The sequence below is a fragment of the Phyllobates terribilis genome, unplaced genomic scaffold, assembly GCF_046119375.1.
Source record: "Phyllobates terribilis strain yellow unplaced genomic scaffold, ASM4611937v1 Scaffold_4__5_contigs__length_816908805, whole genome shotgun sequence".
In the NCBI taxonomy this organism is placed as follows: domain Eukaryota; kingdom Metazoa; phylum Chordata; class Amphibia; order Anura; family Dendrobatidae; genus Phyllobates; species Phyllobates terribilis.
Window position 1 is genome coordinate 299,570,342 of NW_027362764.1, and position 12,793 is coordinate 299,583,134.

The 12,793-nt window shown below is 46.2% G+C and overlaps 1 protein-coding gene across 1 annotated transcript in view; it reads left to right on the top strand.

Moving 5' to 3' along the window:
• PKD1L1 (polycystin 1 like 1, transient receptor potential channel interacting) overlaps positions 1-12,793 on the top strand; it is an 808,959-nt gene that overhangs the window by 560,637 nt on the left and 235,529 nt on the right. The window contains exon 55 of the mRNA XM_073676922.1: positions 1,442-1,525. Within this exon, the coding sequence (XP_073533023.1) occupies positions 1,442-1,525 (84 nt within the window). The remainder of the gene's footprint in view (positions 1-1,441; positions 1,526-12,793) is intronic.

The following is a 12,793-nucleotide window of genomic DNA, read 5'->3' on the forward strand; positions in this document are numbered from 1 at the left end:
CCTCTGTCCACTGTTTCCCCCAACACTGTCCCCATTTTCAGAGTCCCCACCATAAGGCCTCCTTTCTATACTGTCTCTTCACATTTCCCCTCATGCTGTCCCCTCTTCACAATTTGCCCCCACACTGTATTCCTTCACGCTGCCACCTCTCCTTGCTATAGCCCCATACTTTACTCAACCCATGTTTGCTGTACCTCCTGTTCATGATGTCCCCCACACTGTACACCTCATGCTGCATCTAATTCCACTCTGTCCTCCTACACATTGCCACTCTCTACACTGTGTTCTCTTTTCACAATGTCCCCTTCACACTGCCCCCCCCACTCGCTGCCCCTCATTATACTGTGCCCTCTCAAATGCTTTGCCCTAATGCAAATCCCCTCCATTTAAAATAAAATTCCTTTGTATCTTCGGCTCCACTATGGAGTGAATACCTTCCCTCTGACTCGCTGCCACTATAGAGCAGCAGTGACCTCAGCAGCCTGACAATGTGACTTCATGATACCTTGCTGCATGTTGCCTTGACCCTTGAAGTACAGCTGAGTGCAGATAGCTGGCGATATACCTCTTCTCCAAGCCTTTTGTCGGTTTAACAACCGCTTCTGAGAACCAGACAAATCCCACTCCTGGGTGGGTATCAGCAAAAAAAACACCCTTTGAAAGGCTGTTCGGACCGCCGCCTGAGGCGAGAGGCTCTTCTTGTCTCATTTGTGGCAAAAGAGGCCCTGGCCTTAGTGGTAGGTATGGACTTTGCACATGTTAAACTTTTATTTTAAAGGTTGTGCTATGTCTAATTTTCTGTTTGTATCACATGTTTTGCTAATATTGTATGAAGGTGCCTGCATGCATAAAGTGCTGAGTGGCATTTTGACAATAGAAAATATCTAGTTATTGGAGATTAATATCAACTTATTAATTAGTAATCTAGGTTTTACTTGTTTATTTGTATACGTCAGAAGAAAATTGTCCTGGCTAACATTTGTCATGAAAACCCCTACCAGTGAAAGGGTTAGGGTTTTATTCACACATATATACTGTAAATCTGTTTTGTGTCTGCCAATTGTACATTGTGCCCTAGACATTTTTTTAGACTCATTCACTTAAATGGTCGACTTACTTACAAAACAGACCAGAAAAGGACTTGCCTTGATTCTTATTACTTGGACCATTTTGCCCACAAAAAGAAAACAGACATTTGAATGGTCCTGTAATATATATTTTTGTGCTGTTCACTTATAAAAGAAAAAAAATGATGGACAAAGCACAATGGCTTTGTGAATGCAATCAGAGAAACTGGAACTTTTTGTCATTAAAAGAAGCCTCACCATATATGAAGATATGTGTGTGTAGGTTACTACAGAATTATTGGATCTGTTTAGATTAAATAAAATAGGCACTTTTTATTAACTGTATAGTAATTATTTGTGTGGTAAATCTGCAGGCTGGACCAGTGCAAGGAAAATTCTATATAATTGGAGCTCCAATAATGAGAAAATTAGAACCTTCAAATTATTCTGCATGCATGGTAAGAATGTATTTGGGATTGAATAATTGGAGTTTAGTTTGTAATAAGGATGTGACCTTATCATTGGCCTAATGTTTATGTAACTGTCTATTGATCCTTTAGGAAGTATCTGCTGGCTCTTATTAATTAATTAGAATATTGACAACATTTCTATTACTCTTTCTTGTCTATAACAATTTATTCATATGGCATTCTGTTCCACATTTTTTGCAGTGTAGTAATGGTAAGCATCTCCCCATTTAAATATACCCAACCTAAGACCTCATTCAGTTGTCCCTAATTTTTCGTGTATGCAAATAACAGTCCTATCTTCATTTGTGTTTTGGATCCAAGCATCATCACTGTTTGGTCAGTGTCAGTTTTAACCATCAGTGATTTTCATGTACATAAAAAAAAAATTGCTAAGCTCCTGCTATCCATTGCAATGTTAAGCTCATACGGCATACGGATGTCATCCATCCAGTGAGCTATTGCTGCTTAACAGCATTTAAAGGGGTATTCCCATCTCCAAAATCCTATCCTAATATGTAGGAGGTGTAATAATAATAATATTAGCAAATACCTCCAATTAGAAATCTAGTATAGTTGTTTTTTTGATTCTCTATGTCTCTTTTCTAATTTCAGGGCATTGCAGCATCTTAGGTATCCATGGTTGCGACCACTGATAAAGTGACAGCTAGTTGGTAGTGGTCGTAACCATGGATACCTAAGGTCCTGCAATTCTCTGCGCGTGAGGAAAGAGACATAGCTAATCAGAAAAAGTATACTACATTTCTAATTGGAGGTATTTGCTAATATTATTATTATTACACCTACTACATATTGGGATAGGATCTTGGAGATGGGAATACTCCTTTAATTTCTTCAGCTAGCAAAGATATAGCAGAGTGAACTGAGCGCTGACAGCGTTTGCAACAGTTTATATTCCGCGATCAATAGTGACCGGTGTATGTAAGGAGTGTGACAGAGAAAGATTGCTCCTTCTGTCACTTCATCAGCTCCCTGCAGCACAATCATGAGGTGCCAATAGTTGCTTTGGCAACTAAAGACATAGCAATGGCCTATAGGTCTGCCATAGATCAAAGCCTAATAAACCATGCAGGAAGCTTGGTCTATTAGGGTGCTTGTCACTATAACATGGATAGACTAGGTAATGCTCTGTACTATATAAGTTCTATATGGTATATTGTATTACCCATGCAATCAAGTTTACTTGTAGGCTTAAAAACATTTACATTTATTTTTGCAAATTTATTACGTGTTTAAAATAATGTAAAAGAAAAAAATACAGGTATTCTTGTGTCAAAAATTGGCATGTTACTTATGCTGAATGGTGAGTTGTGTTTTAAAATATATATAATATATCATACATACATTTAAAACCCATAATTTGTACAAATCCATTGAGAAACGAACCAAAATAATTTTGAGGCATAATATAAAATTAAAAAGCTAAAATAATATGGTTACGTAAGTGTGGACAGTGGATACCCTCTTATAATTGGGAATTCGGTTGTGTTCAGAATTAGCCAATCACATTTAAGCTCATGTTAAATAGTAGTTATTACACAGCTGCCATCATTTATAGTGTTTCTAATTAACCCCATATAAGGTTTAGCTGCTTTAATTAGGATTTTCCTGACCTTTTTTTAGCTGCATTTCACAGTAAACGCCATGGTTCATATATAGCTTATAACACACCAAAGGGATCTCATTTTTGAAAGTTATCAGTGATGAGAAGGGTACAAAAAAAAGTCCTTGCATTAGATACTTTATACATGGAACATTGTGAAGATGGACATCAAGAAGTGGCTTAAATTTGGCACAACAGTGACATTACCTAGAAATGGACATCCCTCAAAACTGTTGAAAAGACAAGAAAATTGGTCTTGGAGGTTGCCAAGAGGCGTACAGCAACAGAAAAGTAGCTGCAGGATTTTCTGTCAACTACTGGTTGAATACCAAATGTAGCAACAATTTATCCTTTTCTTAAACAGAAGAACATCCAAACTCTGCCAAAACCTACATCAAATCTGCCAAAAGCATGTGGGAAAACATGTCATGGTCCAGTCAGACTAAATGTGATCTTCTTGGTCATAATTCCAAAAGGTATGTTTCATGCAAAGTCAACGCTGGTCATCACCAAAAGAAAACTATACCCACAGTGAAGCATGGTGGAGGTAGCATTAAGCTTTGAGACAGTTTTTCAATAGGTGTAAATGAGGCTTTAGTCAACCTGAAGGAAATTATGATCAGGTCCAAATAGCAGTCAATTTTTCAACAAAGCCTTCAGACCTCTGCTAAAAAGCTGAAAATAAAGAGGAATTTCATCTTCCAGCATGACAAAACCCCTAAGTATACGTCCAAATGAAAAAGTAATGACTTTGCAAAAAGAAGATCAGAGTTTTGGAATGGCCCAACAAAAGCCCAGACCTGAATCGAATTGAAAATCTGTGTATTGACCTGAAGAAAGCTGTACCCAGGAGATGCCCTCGCAATCTGACAGATTTGGAGTGCTATTGCAAGGAAGAGCAGGGAAAAATTGGCAATTCTAGATTTGCGACATGCTGATAGACTCCTACCCAAAAGACTGAATGCTATATAAATTCAAAGAGTACTTCAAGAAAATATTAATTTATGCAATCACATTCACCTGTTCATTTTTTTCCACCCGAACAAATTAGTTTGTTTTTCAATTGAATTATAGGTCACAATAAACGTAGAAAAAGTTCTGAAATGTTTCTTCTTGGTATTTTTTTGGGGAAAAAAAATGCATTTCTACAGAGTTTTGTAAACTTTATATATGTACTGTGACTCGCCCCCTGGGCCTGTGTTGTGCGTGCACGTGTGTGCGGGGAATACCCGGAGCCGGATCGCTGGGAGTTGTAGTCTCCGTGGCGATGACCCGGTCCGTGCCCAGGGTGGTCAAATCAGTAGCAGTCTTATTAGTATGATAATGGTCCGACTACGCCACCCGTGGATTGCGGTCAGTGGGGACCGCCGCTACAAGGCAGACCGCTGAGGCCGGTGTGTGTGCAGCTAAGAATGGGATGACTCCCCACGGGAGAAGTATAGCCTCAGGGCAGTTGGTGTGGATGATGGCTGTGATGGTGCACGAGCGCAGCAGGAACAACTCAGAATCTGTGCAGTGCAGTTTAGGGTCTTTACTGGTGTTATAAAGCAGACCCTCCCGGGAGTACTGGTTAGCAGTAGAGGCCTGGTCAGTCTGTGAGCAAGCAGGATCTCCCCTGGCCAGGTGGAGTTGTAGGCCTCCCCGTCTATCTGCACTCTTCCTGGCTACCTTGCTGTATGCGGGTAGAAGTAGCCCACGTCCCTGAGTGTACCGTGTGGTGCTCACCCGTATGGCCGGTGACTTGGGGCCTTCTGTTAGCCTCCGCTCCACGATGGCGGTGCTGGTCCCTTGCTTGTGACCGTGCCTCCGGGCTTCTATGGCCAGAGGACCTGGAATCCCCTGCCGGTTGGATTCTGCTGCTGGACCTGGATGTCCCCACTAGTGTTGAGCCACCCCCGTAGTGTTCGAGTTCGGTTCGGTTCGTCGAACACCCGTGTGTTCGCCGAACTGTTCTTCGAACTGTTCGTCGAACACCTTCGAACACCGTTAAAACCAATGGCAGGCAAACAAAAACACATAGAAACACATAGAAAACACCTTCAAAGGTGTCCAAAAGCTGACAAACTGCTCAGAAGACACAACTAACACATGGAAAAGTGACAAGTACATATAGTCATGCGAAAAGAAAAGAGGTGGAGGAGTAAAAGGAGGGGGAGACACAGATATAGGCATGTCATGCCCTTCTAAAATCCAAAAAGTGAGAAGCCGAGACGGCCAGTCCGCTCCTGCCCGTGCCACCTCCGTGTCGCCGGGTTTGTGCCAGAGCCGCGGTGAACCCTGACGGCCAGCCCCCCTCTCCCAATACTGGTGCCTGTCCGCTGGTGGGTCGAGAGAGCCCCCCTGTGGTGGAGGCAGCTCTAAGCTTTTTAATTTAAATTGTCCCTCTAATTTGAATGAATACACTTTAAATCCATTTACAAGGATCTATTGGAGGGCAAGTCTCATGCCAGCAGCCGCGTAATTCCAGCTCCAGTAGCGTCCACTAAAGCTGCTGCAGTTAAAAAGCTTTTATAAGGATCGAGCTCGGCTGTCCACCGCAAGGCATCCTAGTGCCAGTCCCAGCCCCTATGCCTTGGGGTGCCTCCTGATGCTCTTCACTGAGTATCCCGTGGTCCCGAAGCATTTCCTTTGAAAAAATTAAGTGTCCAAACTACAGGTGGTGTAGCTTGCTTAACAGCCGGGATAATCCGCTGACTAGCAGACACTGCTACTAGGCACAAAGTATTTCCTGGGCTAGATGCAGTTAAAAATTTGTAAGTAGATACTCTCGTTGGATGCTGAGAAAGCATTCCATAGAGTCTCCTGGCACGCCATATATGATTCTCTTAAAAAGCTTGGGGTAGGAGTCTAGGGGACCCTTTTATAGCCAAAATCACGGCCCTGTATCACAATACGTCACCTAGGCTGAAGATAAATGGAACTGTAGCATCGAGGGCTCGGTTGCTACAGACATATTGCACCTCACCCAGAGGTGTGATATCTCACTCTCAGATAAGGATGGAGTGTGGATCAGGACCCGACACCTGCATGCATTACACCACATTGCCGTGGGGCAGGGCGACCAATATGCCCCTGAGATGGGCACGACAGTCCCTGTCCCTGGCTGGAGTGGGGGGAGGGAACACTGAGGAAGGGGAACCCTGCAGTGCAGGAGCAGGGAGGAAGCAGTTCCTGGGTGCATTGAGAAGGGAGTATAAAAGGTGGGCACCATCTTAGTTCAGTGCAGAGAAGTCTGAGCAGAAGTGGCAGGGAGCAGGGGCTCTGCATGAGCTCTGCTCCGGAGGCGGGCCTAGTAACAGAGGCCCAGGCCTGCAAGAGGGAGAAGGAAGGAAGAGGAGCGGAGAAGGCTCCAGGAACGAGGAATGAAGGGATCCCAGGGGTGCGGACGGGCGAGTCGCCACCGCACGCCTGAATCCACCTGCGTGGAGGGGTCAGGCCAAAGGGGGAGACCGGTCCCCGAACTAGTGGAGGCAGGAAACGACCCTCAGCTAGAAGCCGGAGGCTCTGACATTTTATGTGGCGCAGCCCCTTGCTCCACCCGCTAGGAAGGCACCACATAGGGTCAGGGAAACTGGCGCCAAGTTTACCAAGAGGAGGCCCGAGGCAGCCGGACAGAAGTGTTGGTAAGAAAGGCCAGACAAAGGACACACAAAGGGGGTCCTGTGAAGCGCTCCAAAGTTATCTGGGAGTTGTCTGAGCCCCTCACCTGGTGAGCACAGTACGACGTGGGCAGCCGTTACCTGCAGACGTGGTCTGGATAATAAGAACTGTGAGTAAAGGCCCTGAACTGCATCACTGACTCCGTGTCGTTACTGCTGCTGCCCTGCACCATCACCCCCATCCTCCGCATACACTGCCCTGAGGCTATACTCCTCCCGTGGGGAGTTATGCTACGCTCTGCTGCACCCACAACACCAGCCTTAGCGGTCTGCCCTGTAGCGGCGGTTCACTCTGACCGCAATCCACGGGTGGCGTAGTCGGACATTTAAACATCAAAACCACATAAATAGTTCCGCCACTGGTTTGACCGCCCTGAGCCACGGAACCGGATCGCCGCCACGAAGACTACAATCACCAGCATCCACCAAAAAGGGTCCGGCTCCGGGTGTCCCAAGGCCCAGGGGGTGCGTCAGAACATTTTCATCACCTTTCACAATCACCAATGGGACAAGGCAGGGATGTCCTCTGTCCCCTCTCTTATACATCCTAGTGACGGAGCACCTGCTCTCATCAATTCGCCATAACCCCAATATTAGGTGGATTGAGGTGGGAGGCACCGAGTACAAGTGCTCTCTATTTGCTGATGATGTCCTAGTATATATCACTCAATCACATATATCCATCCCTGCTGTTATGGCTGAAATAGATCACTTTGTTACATGGTAAAATTTTAAAATCAATGCAGAGAAGTCTGAGGCCCTCGATGTCTCCCTCCCTAAATCCATATAGGATTCCATCCAGTCCAACTTTCCCTTTGCCTGGCCCTCACAGGGTATCAAATACTTAGGAATTCCTATTCATAGAGACCTCTCCCATCTATGTTATCTTAATTTTGGGCCCTTTATTGAACAATTCCATACAGACCACGGTTGGCAAGTTAGAACTGTAAGATTCACTACGTGAACCACTGGTGTTTTGTGGAAAAGCACATGTACACCGCGTTCCAAATTATTATGCAAAAAGTGTTTAGGAGTGATAAGGGAAGAATTTGTTTGTTTGTCAGTTAAACTCATTGATGGTGATGTGTGTCAGGGCTCTTTATATCACTGTAAGCAATTGCAGACACCTGTGCTAATTAGTTTGGCAGGTGTGTCCAATGAAAGGCAAGACTACTTAAGAAGGCTCTCTCACATTATTAAGCAGCCTACATTTTCTGCCAAAATGGGAAAGAAAAAGGATGTGTCGGCTGCTGAGAAGCAACAAATTGTGGAGTGTTTAGGTCAAGGCATGACTACAATCAACATTGTGCGATGATCAGGATGAAGTGTCTTGGCAATCAAGAAGTATGTAGCTGATTCACAGTACACACGTGTGCGTGCTGATAAGGGCAAATTGAGGACTCTTTCCTACAGGCAATTACGTCAGGTTGAAAGAGCAGCGGCAAAAAAGCCTTGTCATAGCAGCAGACAAGTTTTTGAAGCTGCTTGTGCCTCCAACGTCCCCCGAACAACAAGATGCAGGGTCCTTCAGAGGTTTGCAGCTGTGCATACGCCATCCTGTCGACCTCCTCTATCCACTTCACACAAGCAGAAACGGCTCCAGTGGGCCAAACATTACATGAAGACTGATTTCAAAACTGTTTTGTTCACGGATGAGTGCCGTGCAGCGCTCGATGGTCCAGATGAATGGAGTGGAGGATGGCTGGTTGATGGACACCCCACGCAAACACGGCTACAGCGCCAACAAGGAGGAGGTGGAGTAATGTTTTGGGCTGGAATCATGGGGAGAGAGATTGTCGGCCCCTTTAGGATCCCTGAAGGCGCTAAAGATGAACTCCATAAAGATATGTGGATTTTCTCAAACAGCACTTCCTGCCATGGTTCAAGAAGAAGAACCGTGTATTTCACAGCAAGATCATTTTTCTGCATGATAATGCACCATCTCATGCTGCACATAAAACATCTGCATCTCTGGCTGATATGGGCATAAAAGGGGACAAACTTATGGTGTGACCCCCATGCTCCCCTGACCTCTACCCCATTCAGAACCTTTGGAGCATCATTAAAAGGAGTGTCTATGATGGCGGGAGGCAGTTCACATCTAAGCAACAGCTCTGGGAGGGTATTCTGTCCTCATGCAAAACAATTGAAGCAGAAACCATCCAAAACCTGACAAATTCAATGGACGAGAGAGTTCAGAAGCTCCTTTCGAACAAGGGGTCCTATGTGAAAATGTAACATCACCTAGAATAAAGTTTTGAGTTGAAAACTGTTTGATTTCAGTTTCTAACAACCTGCTAATGCTTATAATTTCAAAAATGACCATTTTTTTGGTCTTTATTAAAATGAAAAGGTTGATCGAAAAGTTTGGGGGATCTAAGAGTGTGGCAACCCAGTAGTCATGATTACTTCGAATTCTGACAATATGAGGGTCATGCTGCAGGTAGTGCAGCAAGAAGGCACTTATGTGTCTTGCGCATCTCGGAGCCCCAAAATTATTTTCCGGGCTAGATGCAGCTAAAAATTATTTTTAATTTTAAATCTGGTGAAGCTTATTATAGATGGCCTAATAGGATCAGTGCTGCACACTGCTACAAAGCCCAAATTATTTTCCAGTCAAGATACAGATAAACATGATTAGTAATTTGAAAGCTTAAAACGGTTGGTAGGGTGATTTTAACCAATCATCAAGCTTTTACTCTCCCCAGGATGACACAGGGGTAGAAAAGTCGTTTCGGATCCATGATTTGTTCATCTTTATGAACGTGAGTCTGTCTACATTATCAGTGGAGAGCCGCGTGCGCTTATCTGTCAACACACCACCAGCAGCGCTGAACACACATTCAGACAGAACGCTGGCTGCGGGGCATGACAAGATCTCCAAGGCGTAAGTGGCTAGCTCCGGCCATTTATCCAGATTGGAAGCCCAAAAAGAGCAAGGGTCCAGTGACACAGTCGTGGCTTCAATGTTTACTTGGAGATACTCCTGTACCATCGTCTCTAGGCGTTGACTATGTGTCAGACTTCTTGTCTCCTGTGGCCTTGCAAAGGATGGGCTAAAAAAGTGGTGAAATGATTCCGCAAAATTGATGTTACCAGCAGATACTGTGGTTCTGTTACGGTTTGAGTGCTGAACACTTGACGGTCCCACGGTTGGCAAGTTGGAACTGTGAGATTCACTACGTGCACCACTGGTATTTTGTGGAAAAGCACATGTAAGATTCTGCAACAGTCTCTGCTGATACTCCTGCATGCGTGCATCCCTTTCTATGGCAGGAATAATTTCTGCAAATTTACTTTTGTACCGGGGATCTAACAGTGTGGCAACCCAGTAGTCAGGATTATTTCTAATTCTCACAATTCGAGGGTCATGTTGCAGGTAGTGCAGCAAGAAGGCACTCATGTGTGTTGCGCATCCAGGAGCACCAAGTCCCTGTTGTGTTGGTGGCGAGGTAACAATCATGCTTCCTTCCTCTGTCCTCTCCCCCCAACCTCGCACAACAGAAATGTGATCAAGGTCTCCCTCATCTGATGAGTCTTCCATCAGTTCGTCCTCCACTTCTTCCTGGGCTCCTGCACCTTCCTCACTAGTTTGGCTGCTACCATGCGCCCTGGTAAAATCATCTCCCCCACCCTCACATGCCTGCCGCCTTGGTGCTGCCGACCGTCTGGACCTTGCAGATGTTAGCCCTTCCGCATACAACTCCTCCTCCTCTACTTCCTCCACCTCCTCTTGTGCCACCACCTGACTCCGAATTCTGTTTAACATGTGCTCCAGCATGTAAATCACCTGAATAGTCATGCTGATAATGGCATCGTCAGCACTAAACATCTTCGTCGCCATTTCAAAACTGTGCAGAAGGGTGCATAGGTCCCTGATCTGAGACCACTCCTCCAGCGTGATTTGCCCCACCTCTGAATCTCGTTGGCCCAGGCTATACGTCAGAACGTATTGCACCAGGGCTTGTCGGTGCTGCCACAGTCGCTGCAACATGTGCAGAGTTGAATTCCACCGGGTAGGCACATCGCATTTTAGCCGGTGAAGTGGCAGGCCCAACGACTTCTGTAGAGATGTAAGTCGCTGAGCTGCGGGATGCGAACGGCGGAAGTGAGCACACAGCGACCGTGCCCTCTGCAGAAGGCCATCTAGTCTGGGATAGTGGGCTAAAAATTGCTGGACAACCAGGTTCAACACGTGAGCCATACAAGGCACGTGTGTGACATTGCCCCGGCGAAGGGCCGCACCCAGGTTTGCAGCATTGTCGCACACGGCCTTCCCTGGTTTCAGGTCCAGTGGAGACAACCATTCATGAAATTGGTTCTCCAGAGCTGACCACAACTCCTCAGCTGTGTGACTCACATTTCCCAGACATTTCAATGTAAAAACCGCCTGATGACGTTGAGCCCTACTGCCAGCATAGTAAGGAGGTGTGCAGGATCCCTTCTGCGCAGTTAGAAAGCTTGTGGCATGACCAGACAGGCTTTGGGTGCAGGTGGAAGACCGAGAGGAGGTTGAGGAGGCAGAAGCAGTGGAGGAACTTTGACATAAAGAGGATTGACGCACAACTCGTGGGGACGGCAAGACTTGGACAGCAGCCCCTTGTCCTGCTGTCACCATAGTTACCCAGTGCCCAGTCAGCGACATGTAACGCCCCTGTCCATGCCTACTCGTCCAAGTGTCTGTGGTGAAATGCACCCTGTCACACACAGAGTTTCTCAAAGAAGCGGTGATGTTGTGTGCGACATGCTGGTGGAGCGCAGGCACACCTTTCTTTGAGAAGTAGTGCCGACTGGGCATCTGGTACTGGGGCACTGCGACGGACATAAGGTCTCGAAAATCCTCTGTGTCCACCAGGCGGAAAGGCAGCATTTCTGTAGCCAAGAGCTTGCAGATGGTGAAATTCAACCTCTTAGCTTTCTCATGGCTAGGAGGAAATGGTCTTTTACTTGTCCACATCTGAGGGACCGAGGGCTGGCTATTGTGCTTAGACGGGGTTGATAAGGGTGTCCCCGGCAAACTGCCGGTCTGTGAGGAAGATGCAGGCGGACATGTTAGGTTGCCTTGATCCAAAGGTGGTGCTATCGATGTCGGACAGCGCTCAAGACCAGCTGGTGTTACCACCTCCAAAGAAAATGATGACCTGCCAATCACGCTGGCTGTTGCGGGTAAAGAGGTGGCAGGTCTGCGCCCCAAAACAGGTGTGACTGCTGTCCCCCCAGTCACAGAGGATGAAGAGGCCGCGGATGCACAAGATATGGCAGACGGTGGTTGGCCCGGCCGGCTAGGCCGCATTGTAGCACACTGAGCTTCCCACTGCAACTTATGCTTCATGTCCATGTGCCGGTTCATGCATGAAGTACTCAAACTATGTATTTTTTGGCCTCTACTTAGCTTTTGCTGACAAATGTTACAGATAACACGAGTTGGGTCATCTTTATCGATCTGAAAAAATGCCCAGGCTATGCAAGGCTTAGCACCCATGCGACCTGAAGAGCCACCACGACTTGTGGTGAGAGGCAGAGTTGTGTTTGAGGATGCAGTTGTTGACGTGCTTCCAGTACTACGTCTCTGTCCAGGAAGGCGCAACCTGACCTCGTCGTCACTAGCATCTTCCTCCACCTCCTCTGCTGACCTCATCTCTTGGCTGACTGTGGGTTGACAGTAAGTGGGATCTCCGACCTCATCATCATCACCCTGTGCGTTATCACACCCGTCGTCCTCAGAGCCAACCTGTTCCTGCCCTGACAAAAAACTAAAGTTGTCGCTCCAATCAGGTATTTGAGTCTTATCATCGTCTTCCTCATTGTCTCCACCAACAGGAGTTACAGTTTGGGAATGAGGGTCTACATTATGGTCAGAACCTTCTGCGTCTGGTCCTGGATCCGACTCATAAAGATTCTGGGCATCAGTGCAGATCATTTCCTCGTCTGGATTCACAGAAGCGCTGGAGTCGACCTCTGATTCCCAGGCTATAG